The 23,277-nt window shown below is 34.1% G+C and overlaps 1 protein-coding gene across 2 annotated transcripts in view; it reads left to right on the top strand.

The window, feature by feature from the left end:
• Nucleotides 1-314: 314 nt before the first annotated feature.
• LOC121740010 overlaps nucleotides 315-23,277 on the top strand; it is a 43,927-nt gene continuing 20,964 nt past the window's right edge. The window contains exons 1-2 of one of the 2 annotated variants that reach the window (XM_042132679.1): nucleotides 315-400; nucleotides 4,379-4,597. In XM_042132679.1, the coding sequence (XP_041988613.1) occupies nucleotides 4,536-4,597 (62 nt within the window). In that variant the 5' untranslated portion in view covers nucleotides 315-400; nucleotides 4,379-4,535. Of the gene's footprint in view, nucleotides 401-4,378; nucleotides 4,598-6,555; nucleotides 6,809-23,277 lie in introns of those variants that run through there. The other variant, XM_042132682.1, reaches the window with a different exon arrangement.

Raw genomic sequence — 23,277 nt, 5'->3', positions numbered from 1 at the left:
ATTCAACCAGATAACTGCAACATAATATAAATATTGTTATTAGGCTCTCTCTCTCTAGAGTTAAGAGTAACAAAAATTGAGTTTAGTCTTTAGTAGTTAATTTCGAATACTATCTGCTTTCTTTGTCAGCCCTCCACGATGCCTCATCATCACAGCTTCTGCAGCCAAGTTCTCGTAGCCAATATATAAATAGATGTCCACGAAACAGGGCAGCGCTTTGAAGTAATACGCGAATTTATTTTGTCATACGTGTAGCTAATGATTCAGAGCTAGTACTATTATTGTCAATGGCTCGTTTTTTGACTCCCATTAAAAATGTTCTCAGTAGTCGCGTAAAATCGTTGCGAAGTGCAACGTCGTCGGGAGTCGGGACTCGACGCATGTGCTCTATTACCTAAAGGTGATGATGGAAGCTTAGTGAATGTGGCATAGTGTAAACAAGTGCCTTGACTTTCTTAAACCAAAAATATAATTTAAATCAAACAATATTGCCAATTTAATAATATTAAAAAAGTGCGTTGTGTTTGAAAATAATTGTTACGAGTTTAAACCATAATTAGGTTTCGATATAAATTTTATTGCACTAAAATCCTAAGAAACCTCCAGGAAAGCAGAGAGATATCTGCTTAGAAAGAAATACTTAATAATATCGTTACATATTCTTTCATAGTTGTTTCAGTAGAATATAATTCTTTAAGCTCGTAAAGAATCCTAAATTTTAGGTAAGGATTTATCATAATTCATAATAGTAACATCCATTAAGAGGCTTTTAAGAAATATTAAAATAAGGAATGGTGGCAACTTATCAAATTGATTGAACCATAGATTACAGAGGGCTTTAAGGTTCGCTCACATCTTGTAATTCCTTCTTCCTAGTTGTGTCGTATTCAGACGCAATCTGGCGACCCGCCAAGTGCCAGTTGAAAATTTGGAATTTTCTGATCACGTCGGTCGGTGTTGCGTAAATCTTGTTTAGGTTGTGGTTTCGGGTCACTGTTTATTTTGGTGGTGTTGTATCTCTCTTGACAAGATTCTGTCTTAGTTCAACACTCTATAAACACCAGACGTTTTTAATTTCTTATTTTTGGTCGAAAAGAATCCGGTCCGCAATGTAACAATCCATTAGGACCAAAAAACGTCCTCAAAAGCTTGGACTACTAAGTCCAAATAAAATTAAAAATATAATTACTCCTCCAATAATATAAGACTGTTGAGCAGATTGATGTTGTTCCAGTTAGAGCAAGTACAATGATAAAATTCTTGTTTCTGCAATTCTGAATCTAAATAGAACTATTTAAACAGTTGAACTAAATAAAACTAAATCAGATTTTCTATAATGACTAGGAATGTTTGCTGTTTACACTTCCAAGTAATAAATTACAGGCATCGTTAAAGAAACAATTTAACAGTAGGGCCAAACGAGGAGTTTACTGATTTATAACCGCCATCTATTCCGAACACCAAAACGGATAATGTCTGATGTTGAGTTAATTTAGATTTAACCCATTGTAATAAAATTTAAAACTATTTCAAAAAATATTTTACATTACCTCTATTTTTTAACATTACCTTTCAACTGTCGAACATTGAAACATTGAAATATCATTTCAATGTTTTATTGCTTATTCAATTTTATTATTGTTTTACTACTTAACCCGGCGTCATGGGGGCAGAAAAGTGTTACACGGACGTTGGAGTGGGTCTCACATACCCGTGTGTTAGATATCAAAATTAGTCCAACCTTTTATAATAATCAATTTATTTTATATGTTTATATTAAATTCAATGTGTATTTATATGACTTAATGAAACATAAATATATTATATAATTTTTAACCATATTTAATAGAGCTTTAAAAAAAGAACGACAAAAGTCAACAAAATATTTCTCCTCTACTTAAATGTTAGTCTATTACTAATTAACAATCAGTTTTAATTTTTTAATGGCACTTATTTAAAGAATACTAAAATATTTTTATAAAAAATTAACAAATAATCACATCTAATCATTATCTTTGGTGCAATCAGCACAGAAAGGTACAACATGTTCTAAGCAAATGTGTTTGGTGCAAGTTGCAACTTTCGCAAAAGAAATAATTCATTTTACGGTCTTTTTTGGCTGAACAGTCTTGGCATCTTTTGCGAATATTCGGCTTCTTTGCCGGAGGTTCCCCTGAAGATTCACAAAGAAATTTTTCAATAGGCGTCTTGTACCAAATTGTACCGTTTTTGCCACGAACTAGCCGATTCAGATACAGTACAATGCTCTTCCGACAATCGATTTCTATCTGCACGCGAAGAGAGTGGAATGTCATCATCGCCAGAGATATCTTGCTCTGCGTCACTAGGATTACTACGTTTACTCAAGAGATCTTCTTCTTTGGATATTTCCTGGTCTGACGAGGTAGAATCAGAGTCCGAGTTCCGACTCTTGTAAAATTGAAAGAATGGGTTGTCGTTCTTCCTCTTCTCAATCCATTTCGAGATCCATAAGATCACCGGTGATCGCGACATCAATAGAATAACAATAGATTTCCAAGAATCCACGATCGAAAGATTAAAGTACTTCAAGTACTTACCTACAAAAAACGCAAAGTAATTAAGTAAGTACCGACAAAAAATAAAATACATTTTACTATAAATCATCTTATTTTATTGTAAAACACAACAAAAATACAAAAAGAAATGTTAAAAACACTGATAATCATTAAAATAATGTCTGTGTAAGATGTCCCGAAATTGTAACACTGACTGCGGGGATGGGTCTCACATACCTTATGCAACTTTGGGCACCTGTTACTACCGCTGCGGCCGTCGCAGGACTAACACGTTACCTGTAACTCATAGACCAACTCAACAGCTCCAGCTATTGAGAAATTTGGCAACGCTGAACGCATGGTAACTGAATTACAAGTGAAATAAAAAGAGATGGGTCTCACAGACCCAACCCCCATGACGCCGGGTTAAAGATATTTTCTATACTTACTTACTGTTTAAAAATGACTTGCCAAGTTTGAAAAAGTTGGTTCTGAAGTAATTTCTTTCCCAAAGTTGCCCTAACCATAGCTGATCTATGGCTGGAACAGGTTTCGTGATAAGAACTCATTAGTGGAAGAAAGTTTCATGACAACAGAATCGATTTAAATGCTATATCGGATTTTGTTACAATTATTATTATTGGCTAAAAAGGGGGACCATACGGAAGCCGAAGCATATGGCCTTTGGAACGAGAGCTATGAAATCGAATAGCATCTAAACAAGGGTACCCTACTACTCTAACTCTCTCACACATGTGTACGTTGTACACACACCCGAATTTTTCCTTATCCCAATTATTATTGGACTAGGGTCTAGGTAGTTACGTACAAAATATCCATTGCGGGATTTTCTGGAAGTTTATCCGTAGATTGTCACATCCTTACCCCTTTATCTCCTACACTATACAGTTATCTCCTAAAATATCCATTGGGATGACCACCAGATTGGACCTAAGCCTTATAAGCTTTTAAGTCGTTATCGCCTCACACATGAACTTGTTTAACATCACAACTTCGCGCAAGGCTAACTGCTGATGAATTTAAACGGTGATTCATACGTTCCGAATTATTTCAGCTTCACTTACGTCTAGTTTTTTCTTTTCCAAAAATAAATGAAAACAAACGTCTTTTATTTTTAACCATGTAATTATCCAATCGATATTACTTACCAATAAAATACTTTGCGATTTTCAGAATTTATTTGCGAAGTTTTTTAAAACTTCTATTTACTTCAAAAGTATTTGTTTTAGATTATTTTTTTCAAACACATAAAACGCTTAAGACTTCTTCTACCCCTAATGTGGTTTTGGCATCATAATGATTAATGACAATATGATTTCAATTTTCATGGCGATGATCATGTAGAGTTTAGAAATATGTTTGTGCTCAAATAAAGCGCGATAAATAATCACTTGTGCTTTCGTTTTTAGACAGAACAGCCAAAATAAAATAAACACGCCCGCTGCATTTCTCGCAATGCATCCAGCCGGTGCTTTTTTTTTCACTGCTTCTAAATTTGTACGTGGCCACGCGCCAGTTCGTCGCGTGCGCTCCTCACCGCTCGTTTCTGAACGTGGAACAAATTGTATTTTGAAAATAATTATAATAACTATCGACTTAAAGCACCAATTGAGACGCTTTTGGTAAATATTAACAGTACCTTAAAAATATCCAAATGACATGTACTTACATAGTTTTGTGTGAATAACAACTCTTACTTTTGACGAAATTAACATTAACGTTATAATACGAGGCACTGTTTTATAAAATCAATATATTACAAAGAACCTTTTTAAAAGCTATAATATAATATTATAAGTATTAAAATATGTTTATCTCAGAGCCCAAGCATAGAGTCCTGTGTCGGCTAAAGACAACGTTCCTAATTTAAACTCGCGCATCCTATAATTAAATCAAAAGTGAATGTGCGGGAACATTTTGTAAACTGAAATCATAGACTGTGTATTGTGTGAACTGTATGATACTGATTTAAGAAAAATGGGGAAGAAGAAGAAAAATAACGGCAAAAAAGGCAACAGATTCTTTCGTTGGATACGAAGGTAGTTTTACTGTTAATTATATATTTTGCATGTTTTTCTTGTGTTTAAATTAATTGATAACAGATGTTTTGTAGTGTGAAGTGTGACCTAACACTACAATAATACTTCAATCTGTAACTTGTAACCCTAGACACAATAGACATAACGACCAGTAGTTCGACTGCAAAGAGACGGACAGGTTTCAATATCTGTCAAATTCGTCGGGTTTCACTAGGATTATGAACGGAATGTGCCTCGCGCTGGCTGATATAATAAATTTTTAAATATTAAAAATAAAGTTTTCAAAATTGGATTCTGACAATTTTAATCGCATGTGTCAAAACACAAACAACAATACGACCAAAGAGGAACACGTCCAGCGAATATGTCATAGTTTTAAATTCGTATTTAACAAGATAACAACCCTAGCGACGATTTTCGTCATAATACGCCAAATTTAAAAATTTCAACATCAGTTCTAAGTCGGCATACTCTATCATTCTGTCTACTCTGCCCTAGATAGGAAAATGTAAAACCACGTAAGACGTTAAACTTCAGACAGGTGTTGTTTCAAACGATACTCTGGAGGTTGACCAAACTGCAGGTTAAAACAAAATATATAACATAAAAATAGCATGCAAAACCCTAAGCAAATCAGAAGAAATTTATATATTTTAATTGAGTGAAGTAAAGAAGTAAACATGTCAGGGTCTAGTCAATATTATTATATTGTCTGAATAAGATAAAAACATAAATAACAGACTTCCTAGAGCTTATTACAATAATTCTAATGTAGTAGTTGCTTTAATGATACCAACGACAGGTTTTCACATTTTCCATTTAAAAGCTGTGTTTACACGCTTCGATTATACTCGTAGAAAGTGCTCGGCTGATTAACAGAAGTAATAGTCGACACTCCATTGCACTGTTGCAGGTTGCACTATTTTTATTTCAATATTCCTGGACATTTTCGCTCTTATTTTAAGCTTTAATAAAATTCTACTAGTAAATCGGAATAATATGGTACGTTTAAACACTATGTTTGAACAATGAACTATTTTGATAAACTTGTTTCTATTGTAATACATTCAACAATGAGATAGAGATGACAAAATATTAAGAATAGATTAACCTTTCACTATGACGGATCTGTATATTAACGGTTTGTACATTCTTACGGCTACGGGCCTTGTACATAATGTCATTAACTGAAAAGCTAATATTAGTACAGGAAAAACACGAATGTAAAACAATAGCAATGACATAATCTTTGTAAGACATCCTGTCATTTAGAGTTTAATTCCGGTTTTTGATATGTTGACTATCGGTATCTGAAACATAATATTGATAAATAAAGACGTAATGCTTACATTATGCTAATATAGGTGCATTTAATTTAAAATATTAAGAAAATGAATTCTAGTATTGATTATATAAAATAATGCAGTTGTAATGGTACATTAAAAATGTAATTATCGATTAATTTTATAACCAGGAAAGGGTTAATAGTGTAACTTTATTGCTTCTTTATTAGTGTACTAAACGTATATTACAGTCGAAACTGTTCAAAGCGAACTGAAATAGATTCGGAGTGAGAAACTTATCTTTCGACGCTCTATATGTGGAAGCGATAACATATCGTTAACATAGGAGTTCAGAGTCTGTAACATCTGGTGTGGAGTAATCGTCACTGCCACATTCTATAGCACGTGCCGACGCGCCGTCGTAATGTATACCGTTTACTACGCCTATGTCGTCTGCGTCCCCACTTTATTCCCCCACAACACCATCAACATTTCTCCAAAGAGTCGCATCTTTTTCGCTCAGCGCGCTATACACTGCACCGTTTGGACTGCGTTGCGTTTGAATCGTTAACTCGCAGTGAGCATCGGACAATGCGTGGCGATGATGAAAGTTTAGTCAATAAGAACCGTGCGCTCGTCAATTCCGATACTCCGTACAGTCCACGTCATACTGTTGTACCGCCCACGGTTAAAAGGACGTGCGCGCGCGGCTGAATAAAATAAACTCGGTGAAATTCGGTGTACCGCAAGGCACTTTTTGAGGCCCGCTGCATTACAATATGTTCTGAGTGATAACTTGATAAGACTTATGTCGTTAACCCGGAAGTGATTTTACCGAAACTTTTACAAGTGTTACGACATTTCTAGTTACTGTGATATTTAAATGCGTACGAATGAAAATGATCTAAAATGAAAGTTCACGAAATATGTAAGTACGATACTTATATGAGAACTTTCGCAAAAAATTCTAATATTAGAATGTAGATCGTCATGGTATATGGACAGGTGATGGGTACCTCTCATTTGTAACATTTTGAAGTAAAAACTCGATGCATACAATATTTGGAAGCTATCAAAAGTTTGGAAACAAGATTATCCGGATGACGGATAGTATTCGGCCGGCGCCGGATGTCCGGATATAGGTAACTGTGACGCGAGCAGTTCACATGAAGTACGGAGTACGGACCAACGCAACCGGAACGTGAGACTTTTCACACGGACCTCAATAATAAACTAAATTTTAATTATTAAGTACTTATTATTCTCAACGTAAACAAATTCGTAAACTAATTGCGGAAGCTAATACCCAAATGGCAAATTGTAATACGTAACGATAATTATTTTTATAACTACATAATATTATAATATTATCTTAAAACGTATTGTTTTAATTATTTGTTATAAATTATAATAATATAACAAAAGAGGATACAAAAAAACTGTTCCCGCGAATACTTTATTTAGAGTATTCGAATATAGTATTAAAAGGTCATTAATTAAAAAGATAAGCGAACTCCTTTATCGGGTAGTATTTTTAGCAATTTATTGAGCAAACTACGATAGGTAGGCACTAGGTAGATAACTAGTTACTAGTTATCATTTTATTAACGCGTCGCATGCTATAAGGTTATAAAACTATGTACTAAACCAAATTGAATCGACCATTTTTGATGGTAAAAAGTAAAAAAAAATCGGCTAAGTGCGAGTCGGACTCGCACACGAAGGGTTCCGTACTGTTATAGAGCAAACATAGACCAAAAATTGTGTTTTTGTATGGGAGCCCCCCTTATTTTTTTATTTTATTTTATTATTATTCTTAAATATTGAAGAAGACATATAATTAAGGCCTTTGTGAAAATAGCAAGTGCCTACCTGTTGCCATTATTGATATCGAGCAAAAAGGCCAAAAAAATCACGTTTGTTGTATAGGAGCCCCCTTTAAATATTAATTTTATTTTGTTTTTAGTATTTGTTGTTATAGCGGCAACAGATATACACAATCTGTGAAAACAGAACTCTAGCTATAGCGGTTCTTGAGATACAGTCTGGAGACAGACAGACGGACAGACAGACATCGAAGTCTCATGAATAGGGTCCCGGTTTCACCCTTTGGGTACGGAACCCAAAAAACTGCCCTATTACTTACACATCCAAATTTTACTCGAGAATCAATCTATCATACCTATCAAGGTCTAGATAATATAGGGACTCCAAGTACATACCGGACAGCACGTCAATCTCCATACCAAACAGCACGATCGGTTCAGGGGTTTGGGCGTGATGAGGTAACAGACAGACAGATAAACTTTTATTTACAATATTAGCATGGATATGGACATAATCATAATATATTGATTTTTATCAACTGCACGTATCATCTTTCATCTTAATTTAATCTATGTTCTAGGTAACCTCTAGAGTCTAGACTCTAGTACATTCAACTACTTATATCATACCTAGTATGATTAAAAAAAAAGATACATACAGCCGAACGTATAACCTCCTCCTTTTTGGAAGTCGGTAAAAATTATTATATTCATGACGTAAACTTCCTAGTTAACAAATGAGGCATTTCGTTGAATTTACTTAAAAACCGGTTACGGCTGTCAAAAATAGTTAGTTCAATGTTTGCAGAGCCTGCAAAAATAGACATTGAATCAGCAAATTGTTACAACAGAACAGCCTTAGTAGAGGCCTTCTTTTCTTTTGATGGCTTGGCTATTTTTTGTTTGGAATATTGTTAAAGCCCATGAATTTCACTTAAGCTGCGCGTGCACTGGATCGGAATCGGAGCGTACGGATTTGTTGCTTTGTATTGATTTGTATGGTACTGCGTGCACTGGATCTGGGGGCACGGGAGTGCCCCTGCCAAGATGAGCCAAGCGAAGCGCGCAAGGGCACTACCTACCTTTTCTCGAAACGTTTCGTCGTATTTTTGAACCCTCGTAACTTTGGTTTGAATAATGCCAGATAGTTGAAATTTTTAAGATAAAGTGACATGGGTATAGCTGTTATTAAATGCGCAAAGTTTGAATATCGTAGCTATTAAACTTTAGATTTTATGGGAGTCCAAAAACCCACAATTTGGTCACTGCCTCACCGATCATCAAAACTGTTAGGGTACTTCCTGAAGTCTTAGAAAGCTGAAATTTGGTATGTAACATGATATTAGTACTAAAACAACAAAAAAATTATCAAAACCAACTTAACCTATATCCGTACCATTATAAAGCAAAATTAGGCAAAATTTTGTGTTTTTTGTATGGGAGCCCCTCTTAGTTTTTTACTTTATTTTAATATTATTATTAAATATTAAAGTAGACATATAACTAAGGACTTTGAGAAAAAGTCAAGTACCTACCTGTTGCCATTATTGATATAGAGCAAAAAAGGCCAAAAAATCACGTTTATTGTATGGGAGCCCCCCTTATATATTTTATTTTGTTTTTAGTATTTGTTGTTATAGCGGCACCAGAAATACACAATCTGTGAAAATTTCAGAAGTCTAGCTATAGCGGTTCTTGAGATACAGCCTGGAGACAGACAGACGGACAGACATCGAAGTCTCAGTAATAGGCTTCCGTTTTTACCCTATGGGTACGGAACCCTAAAGAATGAACTAAAAGAAAAAACAACGTAAACCAGCTTACAAAAAGAAATGAAATCCCACCAAAAACATTTTCATGTAAAAATGTTGCCAACATGAGAACGTAATAATATTATAGTTCGTCGTGTCAAAAAGTAGTGAGATCTCATGTTTCTAACCTTACATACTCAGCCCTAAATCTAAAAACCTTAATTTTACACTAAAGCGCGGCAAAATATTTGATAATTATATTATAATGTGTCAGCCGCACGACGAGAATCTAAAAACTCTACACATTAGTTAAAATCGGTGGCTTGGCCATTTTGTTATTCGTCAGGGCTTTGAACTTAATAATATACCGTAACTAATGATAAATGGCCAACGTTATGATAACCAACTGAGGAGAGACAATATTTGGGATGAAATTAGGCGAATAATGAATTTCGTTTCCTCTTGTTTCTCTTTTCCTCTTCGGATAAAATACAGCTACTTAATTACAACAATATCCTCGTCACTATTCTCCATAATGAAAATGCACGTTAACAGACTTATGACGGACCAAAAATAACTAAATTGCCGATGCTGAATGCGAATGCAGTGGACGCACCCCATCGGCATTTCGTAAATGACGACGCTCCGTACGCTCCGTACGCTCCGATTCCGATCCAGTGGACGCGCAGCTTAATAGTTATACAGTGAATCTCAAATATCACTTGCACAATTGCAACATACAGCATTGGTTTTTGTTGAAACTAGCTGTATTAACAATATGCGTGACTATAGGAATTACTAGAAATTTCTCAAATTCCTATCGAATCCTTGATAGAAGCCCATTTCGGTCAACCATATTTGTCCAGATTAGGCAATGTTGGTTTCAAATGGAATAGACTATAGTAATTAAATTAAATTCTTCTATATATAATATTAGGTTTCATTGAGACTGTAAGTACTTGGCAAGATACAGTTCAAACCATAATATTATTTCATCTCCATTCGAATAAACATCATCTAATTTCCACTGATTACGACCAATTGCTTTCTTCCTCGGCGGCTGAATGTCGCCTTACAGAAATGGGATATGTTAATCTATACTAATATTACTAAAAATGCGAAAGTATCTCTGTCTGTCTGTCTCGCTTTCACGCCAAAACTACCGAACCGATTGTAATGAAATTTTGTATACAGATAGTCTAAAGCCTGAGAAAGTACATAGGCTACTTTTTTTACTGGAAAAAAAGGTTGTAAGGGGGTGAAAATGCGTAAATTTGTTCAAATTAAGTTAGTTCCAAAAATTCATAATAGATGGCGCCGTGCGTCTCCTACATCGCGCTGACGCTTGCTCAGACGTCTTTCTATAAGAGGTGGTATCATCTTACATTTAACTTTCGATTTTTTCGATTGTTATTTCTATAATATGTTATTAAATAACTCAGTACTTTATCTATGCAGTGACGTAACCTTAACGGCCGTTCCCAATATTTGATCTATCTCTGGTTTTGCCCTACTAGAGATAGGAATAGCTCACAATTGACAGTCTAATGTGAGCTATTCCTATCTCTTGTAGGGCAAAACCAGAGATAGATCAAATATTGGGAACGGCCGTAAACCTATCAATGATAAATAGTTTATGGGTAAAGTTGTGTAATTGGGGGGCTAAATAAGCTTTAAAATTTGGCATAAAATATAAAGTTTAATTTTAAAATGAAATATTATGTGCACACTGCATAGCTGTTTTGATTTAAGGGGTACCAGGGTTTTTACTTTTTTATAAAAGCTTTTGACACCAATTTTGTTGACGTCACGCGCTATAAACTGAAGTCCACGCGGACGAAGTCGCGGGCAACAGCTAGTATAATAATATTAGGTATGTTTTTCCAGAATCGTATGTACTTATTATCCCATAAGTACTTACACGAAACATTCCTGCAAATATAATCAGTAAAATTAATAAGACCTCATCATTTCTAGTTAGTTTTTCCAGATTTTAAATCATCTCAGAATGATTATAATGTTTTGAATTCATCATCATATTATCATATCAGCCTATTAGTCGTCCACTGCTGGACATAAGCCCTCTCTCAATGAACGCCAAGATGACCGCACTCATTCTAAGATGACCGATCATTTAATAAAAAATGCGTGAGATCGGTAAGTTTTTAAATTATTCTCGTAATATTGCATTTAATTACAAAGCTACTTCATGAACTATAAAAACTAACTATAAGTGAAATCAATGCTTTCTCAGATGAAAGTGATATCGATCTGAGAAACAGAAGACACTGCAAAACATGGGACAGATTTTACACTGACTGGGAACACTTTCTAAAGTCTTACTTACTGCTTGCTCATTGAAAACAAATGCAATAGATAATGACTTAATAATACCATGTAATTATCAATTATTGAAGGCTTTATATGAGAAAATGGTAGATTCATTAAGGTTTTTATAAATTGGGTTATAAATACATTTTTTTTTATTTGACTTACTAGCGACCCGCCCCGGCTTCGCACGGGTACAAAATATGAATAGCCACTGAAAAAATGATTAAAATCGATTCAGCAGTTTTGATTTATATTCATTATAGCGGTCGCCCGCGGCTCCGCCCGCTGCAAAAAGCATACCCAGGAAGACTCGGTCAGCAAAATGATTGCCAGGTCAATTCACTGACTCCTACACTAACATGGACGACGCAGTCATTATACGCAGGCTGCACACTTGACACTGCACAGAATATTGTCTTCCTCCCGCACGCGCATCCTCGCCTTGGTGACGTCCACTATCGTAATATTTTAATTTCGCCATAACTTCTAGAGCAAACGTCCAATTTTAATCATTCAAAGACCAAATATTATCTACATAAAATGTACTTAGTGATGAAATAATTTATTTTGGTAAAGATTATTAGCATGAGTAAAATAAATGCGTTTAAATGTAGTCCAAAAAAAAAATCAAGATTTTTCAATAAAACAATGGTTGTTGTGCCTCACTTGACATAGATAGGTATAGCGTGTCGCGGACATTTTTGTAGATATTTATAAGATCTACATTTACTTAGAACATTGTATGGTTCTATCTTTTATAGTTTAGGCAGCGTACGCAAAATAAGTAAATTTTCTGGTTGTTTCCGAAAAACTGAAATATCTTACGGAACCCTATATTTTCCAAAATAAAAAGTAGCCTATGTTACTCGTAAATAATGTAGCTTTCGAATGGTGAAATAATTTTTAAAATCGGTCCAGTAGTTTTTGAGCCTATTCATTACAATTAAACAAACAAACAAACAAAGTATAGATAACTTTCAATTTTAAATTTTGATTTAGAAAGACCCGCCTAGAATATTTCTTACGGGGGCGACTAACCCAAAATTGTCAGTTTTATAATTAATTTTTATATTTGAAAATAAGCCTCGAATTGTTTCATTTTCCAAACATAGATACCTACAACATTATATTTCCACGAATTTGATCTGAGCGAAAACACGATATCTTAAAATTTTCTTGATAGAAAAAAACACAAAGTTTAATTTAATTTTTTTAATTGAAAATTTAATTGTTTAATTTGTACAGCACTGCACAGCCATCTTCAATGTAGTTGTAGATAGATTCGAACAAACTGTTTTGCAATACATCTTTTTATTAAAAGACGAACATCTAATGGCATTACCAAATAAATTACATAAGAATTTGCAAGATTCTGACAAATAAACCTAAAAGTGAATTAAGTCCATGATTCATGACCCGTATTGCCTACTGCATGGTGTATGCTCATCGAAGATTCTATTGCAAATTGCAATTATTGTTAGTTTAGTGCGCAATAATTGAAATTGACACACGTCGACTGATAAAATGATTCATGTATCAATTGGGCACTGATTGAGGAATCACTATTCACTAGATGCTACGAAGATATAATAATAGTTAAATTGGGATATATAATATTATTATGCATTACGTACTCGGTACTAGGATTTGGATATAGTTTGTTTACTCAACATGTTGCGCAAAGTAGATGACACGTTTTTAATTCCCACGTCAGCTGCAGCTGCTCCCCCCTGCCCCAGCCCCCCCTGGGTACGCCCATGAGTGGATGCAAGTTAATTTTTAATAAATAACCCTTTAATGCTTACTATATTATACTACAGTAAAAATATATAAAATCTCTGTCTGAATTTGTTACTTGTGCATAAAGTAGAAACTACTAGTTCCAGAAAACAATAGAACTTTTGAGTAATGAGTAGGTAGGTCAGGTTGCGGGTAGGTTTTTACTTTTTAGTACACACAAGCTCTACATTATATTACAAGTAGTACCTACTACTTTTAAATTCATTTCAACAGTGTTCGGCTGTAACACACTTTTTTGTTACGGTCAAAAATCGAAATATTGAATGATTTGGATTAAGTATGTCCTTTTCCGGGACTCAAAGTATCTTCATACCCAGCAAAATCGTTTCATCGGTTTGGGCGTAAAGAGGTAACAGACGTAGAGACATACTTTCGTATTTATAATATTAGCATGGATTTGGCACAAAAATCGTACGAGAACTTAATGAAGGTATTGCGTAAGTTTTCTTAAAAGTCTACTAAAGTCAGAAATTGCAAGTCCTTGTTATGGGCTTATGACATCGGCGCCGAGCCACGGTCTCATTATACTTGCCTCACAAAGCAGGAACGTGGGAGCAGATAATCTTCGCTGGTGATAGACGTAATTGGCTAATAGGTACCCTTGAGGCGAACCTCGGGTTTTGTCTCTTTGTCTGTGAATCATATCGAGGACACAATTCTTTGAAATAAGATCCCTTAACCAACACGTTTCCTTAAGAAGCCCTTCTTTATAGAATCACTGATCAAAATGTAATCGACATGTCATAAGTCGACCTCGTAATGTCGAAAGCTTATGTCAATTCTATACATTTTTGGTCTGTGAATCTATAAAGAAGCGATAAAGAAAACGTGTTGGTTAGGGGCTCGGGATATAGATTGGAAATTAAAAACTTATTTGAGTTTGCAGTACTTTCGTAAAGAATATTACCAGAGTGAAACCAATACTTAGGTTAACCACTGCAGAAATCATTCTTAGAACACGTTGTTACTCCTGCGGCCTGCCTGTGGTTTCTCTACATATAAGTGTAACATTATTGGCCTCCATTATTGCGGTTATGGACATTACCACACCGTTACATTCGCGTAACATAATAACATACTTTTGTGTCTTACAATTTTAAGAAATAATGATAGATGTTTATTAGGATTATTAAGAGAAAGTTTTAAGTTTGCCAAGTCTTCTTTACATGTGCCTTTCATATTTTCTTCTATAAAGGACTGATGTTTATCATTAAAGGTGGGTTCCACCAACTTACTTTAACTATAACTGTAACTTTAATTATAACTGTAACTTTAACTATAACTTTAACTACAATACAAAATGTCAAATCTTTGGTTAAAGTTAAAAATGGACGCCATCAAGACGCCATGTTTAACCATAACCATAGAGCCCGACAAGGCTTTAAATTCACGTCTCGAAAAAAGAAACTAACGCTGTCATCATACATAAATGCCATTTTTGATATTTCTCCTTTACCAGCAGCGCGCCCGCCCACGCCCTGGTCGGACCAGCAACGTCTTCTGTCAAAGTTAAGGTTAAAGTTAAATTAGCCTTAACTATAACCATAACTTTGACCATAACTTGAACTTTAACCACGCCTCTGGTGCAAGTCAACCCAACCTAATTCGTTATTCGAAAGAACTCAACGGTAAACGTGAGAACTCAGAAAAGAAATGCTAGAAACTACAATGTTTTGTACATGTAGTTGATATACCTACAATCTACATGTAGAATTGTAACGAACTTTTGTACTGTAAGGGTCTGTTTCACCACTTCCTAAAAAGTGCCGGATAAGCTACCCACAACTTATTTAACAGAAAACTTCTTAATCGGGACTTAACGCGACTCTTTCTAGTAAGTAGTAATGCTACTACATACATACTTTCGATAAGTCCCGATTAATAAGTTTTAATTATAATGCAACGCAAAAGTTTAAAATCTCTATCATCTTAATTGACAGAATCTCCAAACTCTATCTGTCTAGTTAAGTGGTGGATAGCCGATAGATTATCAGGAAGTGGTGAAACAGCCCCTAAATATCGTATTTATAACTCTTTCTTACAGCTTGCATGATATCACTTATCAGCACGTGAGCATCTTAATTTCTTTACGGTTGATTCGGTCGCGCATACGCCATAACAGGGAAGTGAATGCGTTTGTGTAATAAGAAAAACCGGCCAAGTGCGAGTTGGACTCGCCCATGAAGGGTTCCGCAGCAGCAATAAGGTTTATTTTTATGAAATTAAGAGGTTTTTGATTTATTTTCATTTTTCAGTTGATTTAATGAAAGTTAAATTAAGGTTTACCATTTATGACATATAAAAAAACTACTGGCTACATCTCGTTCAAACCAATTTTCGTTGGTAGTTTTTGTAATAATGTACATCATATATTATTTTTAGACTTATCATGCCTCTACTTTAGAAGTAAGAGGGGGAGGGACACACATTTTACCACTTTGGAAGAGTCTCTCTCGCAAACTATTCAGGTTAGAAAAAAATGATATTAGAAACCTCAATATGATTTTTGAGGACCTATCCATAGATACCCCACACGCATAGGTTAGATGAAATTTTTTTTTTGTTTCAGTTGTATCTATGGACCGGGACCCCTAAAATTTTTAATATTTTTCCATTTTTGTATCAAAATCTCAAAGCGGTTCACAGACTACATCCACTTACCAAGTTTCAATAGTATATCTTTTATAGTTACGGAGAAAAGTGGCTGTGACATACGGACGGATAGACAGACAGACAGACGGACAGACATGACGAATCTATAAGGGTTCCGTTTTTGCCATTTGGCTACGGAACCCTAAAAATGGATTCGGTATCTGATGATCGATTAATATAACTCGCCAGTTTTATCAACCGCGAAGCCGTATCGAAATAGGAAATGGTCACGAACATGTCCAAATATGATCGAAATTGTGCAATTAAAAGAATAGTAACTTTCGCTGACAGGTTGGTCATTTTATTTTTCTCTGTTATTGTTATACGTAGGTCACACTGAAAGTTTTGCGTAACTTAAAAAAACGACGTGTTATAACCAAAATATTATGTTTATTGCTTTTCAAAATACTCTCCTTTACATTCTAAATATTTTTTTATGCTATCGAACCATTTTTTAAAACAGGAGGACCACAGATCTGAAGGCATGTTTTCTACGTGCTGATTGAACGCTATCACTGCCTCTTCGGAGTTGGTAAAAGTAAAACCTCTCATTAAATCTTTAATTTTGGGAAAAATACAGAAATCACAGGGTGCTAGGTCGGGGCTATGTGCAGGATGGGTGACGAGTTGTGATTTTTCGGAACCTAAAAATGGCTGTGTGTGAAGAGGCGTTGTCATGGTGTAGGAGAATGCGGTTTTTTGGTCGTCTATCGCGAACCTTTTTTAATATCTTGGGTAAACAAATGGTAGAACACCACTCAGCATTAACACTCTTTTGATCTCCAAGTGGAATTGTACAAATGGGATCCGTAGTTCAGAAAAAAAACGCGATCATTTTCTTACCAACGTTTCTCGCCTGCCTCACTTTTGTTGGCTTGTTCTCATTTTCAAACACCCACTCACAAGATTGCTGTTCTTTTTCGGGTTCAAAACAACAAATCCACGTTTCGTCTCCTGTGAAATTGTCATAAACAGCATTAGAATGTCCGTGGGCGTGCTTCAGTAGCATCTGTGAGCACCATTCCACGCGAGCCCGCTTCTGCCCCTCTATCATGAGCTCTTAAAGCCAGCCAGAATACTGACTGGCTCGCATTTTGGTACCATGACCTCTATTTTCCAGCCAGTCAGTGGTCACGTGACACAAAACTCCCTTCTCCATTGTTAACTGAGTAATAATTTCGTATCATGACAACACTTCTGACATAAGCTCGCTTGCTTTTACGTCAAATACAGCAATTCAATAAACACCAACCAACAAGTAGCTTTTACTGAATAGTTTACATTTTAGTAATTTTATTTATTAATATTACATACTTTTTAGTCTTAAATTATATTGCTATTTAGTTGGTTAGTTACTTAATAAGTTATATTTTAGTCTATAGCATATATTTTAGTGAAAATAATTCGTTATTAAAACCAAAAAACTAAACATTCGAAGTGTCCAAATTTTTGGAAAACGATTAAGTATTCTCAAGTTAATCACGAAGTGATACATAAGTAAAGACGTAGAGACCTTAGTAATCCATTTAGTGTTAGTGAGGTTTCAGAATAATAACATAAGTGAGGTGTAGTATAATAATACAATATACCTATATGTCTAGTCAACAATAAGGTTTGCATTTGTGCGATGAGCTAAGACTGCATTGATTTAGTACACAAGAAACACATACAAGGTATAACACAAGTGTTGTGTATAATTACTTACTGTAAAACAAGTATGAATTTACACCAAAAACCTACAGGTACAATCTTATAGTTGCATTGTAGGTTTTTGTGTTATTTCACAAACTATTTCCTTGTAAATCTGAAGTTTTATTGGTATATGCATGATAAACACTGCACCAAAGAGGTAAATTCAATATTACTTACTTTTAACAAGAATTTTCAGAACACAACCTTTTAAACTTTAGATGTATGTATAACATGCTCCGGATAAACATTGACACACCTAAACTACTAGAAAAGTTAAATAATTGATAATATCATAGAATCCCAATTAGCTAAATTCTCATATGAGCACTTTTTCATTTAAGTATAACTTCTTCTCTTGACTACAATATGGTATTATATGATGGGAATAGTGTAAATCACTAAATTTTACTCAAAAACAAAAACCTACATTATAGTACTTTTCCAAAAAAGACTTAAGTACTTAATGTTAATTGCATAACAAACATATGGAACTTATTGTTAATAAAACATAATATTATCATAGGAACATAATATATTATTATGTATTACCAAAAATACTTTTGTACTTAAGTACCTCAATAATAATAATAAGTAGTAGTTTTATATTAAATTAAAATTTAAAATACATGAGGACTTACTATGTACTTCTTAGGAACCTATCTTAGGAGCATTTCGTACAATCTTTTGATTGCAGTAGGTCTTTGTGTTATTTCACAAACTATTTCCTTGTAAACCATGCATGATAAACGCTGCACCAAAGAGGTAAATTCAAAGGTATTACTTTCTCAATAACAAGAATTTTGAGAACACAACCTTTGAAACTTTAGATTCATGTATATTCACGAATAAATATTGACACACACACATACACCTAAACTACTAGAAATGTTAAATCATTGATAATATAAAATCCAAATTAGCTAAATTCTCATATGCACTTTTTCATTTATAACTTCTCTTGACTACAATATGATATAATATACAATGGGAATAGTCACTAAAACTCAAAAATATAATCCTACATTACTTATAGTACTTTTTCCAAAAAGACATAACAAAAATTGCATAACAAACATACTTATTGTTCATAAAATATAATATTTTCATTGGAACTTATATTATTATTACCAAAAATACTTTTGTACCTCAATAATAATAATATTAGTTTTATATTAAGTATTACATTTAAAATTTAAAATACATGAGGACTTACTAAAGTCCTCATGTATTTTTAAAAAGATGTGGTCGTTTTAGGGACCTATCAGACAGAGTGGTCATGCATTGAAGCATTTGCGTTGGAGCAGTCAGTGTGTGACTGAGGAGCAATTCTGACACATTCAGAACTCCTCCTGTGTGAGTATATAGAGATACTCACACGGGAGGCATTCTACAACATAATACAACACAAAGAACACAAAACCCTTGACCGCTCTCTGTCTGAGATATCCCAGGCAATTTCCCATAGTTGCAACTTGCAATGCAGTTTCTAATAATTGTTATTGGTTTGCCAAATAAAAGTCTGAAATTATAATATTGTTTTTATCTTTCATCAAAAGTTTGTATTTGAACTCCTTTAATAATAATAAATTAATATTCACACAAGGGATGTTTGATTCATCTTCTTTGATTTTAAGTGACAAGACCTTGTTTAAGATTTCCGCTGTATAAATATGTTTATAAGTATAATATAAAAGAGATTTAACACTTGCCTATCTGATACTAGGTTGATAATAAGGTGTAAGACAAATATAGTACCTATTGATGAAAGCTGTGTATGAATATGTATCTAAGGTAGGTATATTTAAGTGAGAAAATAAATGAAAAAACATTTAAAAACGAGTATTTATTAAATTTCTTTTAATTAAAGCTTTTGAGTGAATATATATTATCTTCCTAGGACTTCGTCATCATTACACTTGCAATTCTTTATTATAAAATGTAGTACTTATAGTATCTCAGTGTTAGCAATCATCCTTTATCCTGAAAAATATTTGGTTCAGCGTACACAGTACTAATAATGTAAAATGCCTTACAAGGCACGAAAAGGGGATTATTAAACTTATAAATTGCCTGTTTATGTTACAATAATACCTATTTGAAAGCTCAAAAAAACGTAGGTGTTCAAGAATGAGTTCAAGTTCAACAAACTATGTTCAACTCATGACATCAACTCTGTTGTAATGCATGTAATTGTAATCCACAAGTTTGATGCATTTCTAAGACTTTTTTATGGTAGATTATTTAGCGTAGGTATCAAATAGGTATAGGATATAATAAACTTATCAATTTCTTGCGTAAAACATAATCTCTTTATACTAAAATAACAATATCTAATTATCTTTTTTTTTGTCTCCTTCTTCTTCTTTTTTTTAATTGCCGACTCAGTTAGTTGCCAATGTCAGAGAATTCTTTCTCTAGATCGCCATGCTTGTGATAATATAAACATGAAGGAGTGTTATTTTCTCAGTGTTTTCATAAAGGGCTTATAAAATACCAAAAAAATATAAATAAAACCATTTACACATTTATAATAATTACCTTTAAATACAATAAATCGGTGCAAAAGTAACTATTCCTACATTGACCACGTTATATATTAGAAAATAGTATATTTTATAATAAAAATATCAATCTTTTTTTAAACTATATTTTCATCTTGATTTACAATTTTTCCGTTAGTCATTATGGCTAAGCCATTTCAATTCCTAAAAAAAAAAAACAATTCCGTGAGTCAAATTTGACGTTCGTGTTTGACATTTCTTAATCCAGTTCAGAGACAAATATTACAGGTTAAAACCATTCAGAAGTAAAAGTGGATATGATTCCGAAACAGAACCACTCACTTTACAACTGTTTACATACCTGCGCGGATTAGCTCAGGTTTTGACAAAGTTAATGATAGAGGCCCTGCTCTGCTATCAGTTCATGTGGGGTCCAACGACAACAAAGTCTCCGAACTCACAATTCTTCGTGTAATTTTTTTTGAATTTGGCTCATACCAATCCCCAATAGTCCTCAAATCGTCTCATAGGTAATCTACTGGTTTTCTTCAATTAGCCGCTTAACAGTAGCCACATTAATTTCGTTGACGGCAGTTGAAGGCCGCCCTTCACGAAATTCGTCATGTAAAGAAACTCGACCTCTCTCAAATTCAATAAACCATCTCCTCACGGTGCTCAAACGAGGTACTTCCCTCCCAAAAGCATTTTGAAGACGAGCAGCACAGTCTTGCGGAGAGAGAGAACATTTAAAATCATAAAAAATCATCGCTCTAAAATCTTTTCGACCTAATTCCAATTTCGTTGCGTACGTACTTTGATGCGTGATAAAAAGCAATTGACAAATGATTTTCCGCCAATTTTTTTATATTGGAAAGTTGCAACGTTTAAAAAAATATAACATTCAAAACTCAAATAGTTCCGATTAGCTAGAAGTGCAAAACTTTTAGTGTGTCCCATGTATAATGTAACCGTTGGCAAATTATCTCTCTCTTTACGTTTACTTAACTAAAGAGCTATTGCGCGAAGACAGATCATATAATTTTTAAATATGACTTTGGTATTTTAAAAAGTATCTGGTTTAATTGTCAGCCTTGCAAAAAAGGTCTCAATGGAATCATCAAGAAATTGGTAAGATATAATAGAAGAGCGAACATCCCCCATGACTCAAGATCAAACGTCTTCGAATTCGTTTCAGATAGTCTGCACCTCAATTTCCGAAGGCGAATTGATGATCGGAAGGAAGGAACTCCTAAGTTTCGAATGATAGATTTCGATTAAAATAATCAATGCTCGAATCTAATGGCCCATTACAGAAATATCGACAGATAAATTATATGCGAGGTTGCGGTTATAACTAGTCCAATTGATGACTCTACAACGCAATTCATTGTTCGTGTTCTATCGGATTGAAAGAATAGGAATATATCGGTACAATAATCACCGCCAGTGGAGCGTGATGTTACAGATGAGAGACCGATGACAGCTAGTGCTGTGATAATGTTGTCGATAATCTTAATATCAAAAGTGATTTTAATAGACGTTAAAAGCTAGTCAATCCCTTATTGTTATTTGTATACTCGTACAAAACCTCAAGCACCTCTAGTAATATCTTCTCGATCATCTGCAATATAATCTTACACATTAAATGTTGCACATCTTCAGTTAGTGTCTATGAACTATCGTAGAAATGGCCTTTAAAATAGTTATAATGCCATTACGGAACTGGTGTTACAACTTACAAGGTACCGCGGAGGAATAGCCGCAGCGATATTAAATATCATCATAAAATGCTTAAGCTCAATGCAATAAACACTTTATTTTATGTTAACTAGAATTACTCGCTGACTCAAATGCATGCATATGTTTAACATTCGATTGCCAGTCTATTGAGGGATACAGGATTTCCGTTACATTTTCGAGTTTATCATGAAGTAAATACTAATTGTTATGATTATTGTTTCATTAACCGGTTGATACACCAACGGATATATTAAAATCACAAAATGTATTCGATCTGACATTACATTATCTATTTCTTCCTAGTATTATGTCACACCATAATATCATGTTATTTCTTCGTCCAATGCGGATAATCGATTTATTAATACTGTACTTTTACTGTAAATTCAGTTTGTCAACAGTCGATATAGTTACAACACTAGAACAATATAACTGATCTTAAATTGCTCTATCTCACGCAAAAGTGGATTACAAGCGAATGGACCAGAGCAATGATCTCGCGAACACAAAACAGCTGCCGCTAGTAATCTTGGGTGAGTTAGGGTAAATAAGAGTTTTCTAAAAAAAAAACATTCTAGCAAGTATTATTATCTCTTTAGAAAGTGAAATACTACGTAGCAGCCTAGCTTTTAAAATTTTAATAATGCAAAAATTTGGAATTTAAAAACAACTCCTGATTACTCTTACAACCTCTCAAGAAATAGATAACCCAAATTGTCCAGCACTGAGCGGGCTGATGATGATAGAACTTTTACTAAGAAGTAAGACACTCCGAAAGTGTTCTTAGTAAAAGTTCAATCATGTCAGCTTTCAAACATAAAAAAACCGGCCACGCGCAATATAGGGGGTTCCGTGGTACCGCTAGTTTTTTTTAAATTTTTGTATGGTCAATGAATGTACAGTTACTTTCAAAGGAATTTGAACGAAAAGTTCCTTTATACTTCGCCGAATAAATTTTTTTTAGTTGATCGACTATTGTCTATTACTCATATATTATAGCCGAATCTGAGAGCTTTAAATGAATTACTAACTTATACCTATTTACTATTCATTTTCACAAATGGAAGGTGCATATGTCGCAGCCGACATTTTAGGTTTAAATAG

Source organism: Aricia agestis, chromosome 2, assembly GCF_905147365.1.
Source record: "Aricia agestis chromosome 2, ilAriAges1.1, whole genome shotgun sequence".
Taxonomy (NCBI): Eukaryota; Metazoa; Arthropoda; class Insecta; order Lepidoptera; family Lycaenidae; genus Aricia; species Aricia agestis.
Note: the sequence above shows the minus strand (reverse complement) of the source record. Positions and strands in the feature narration are given on the sequence as shown.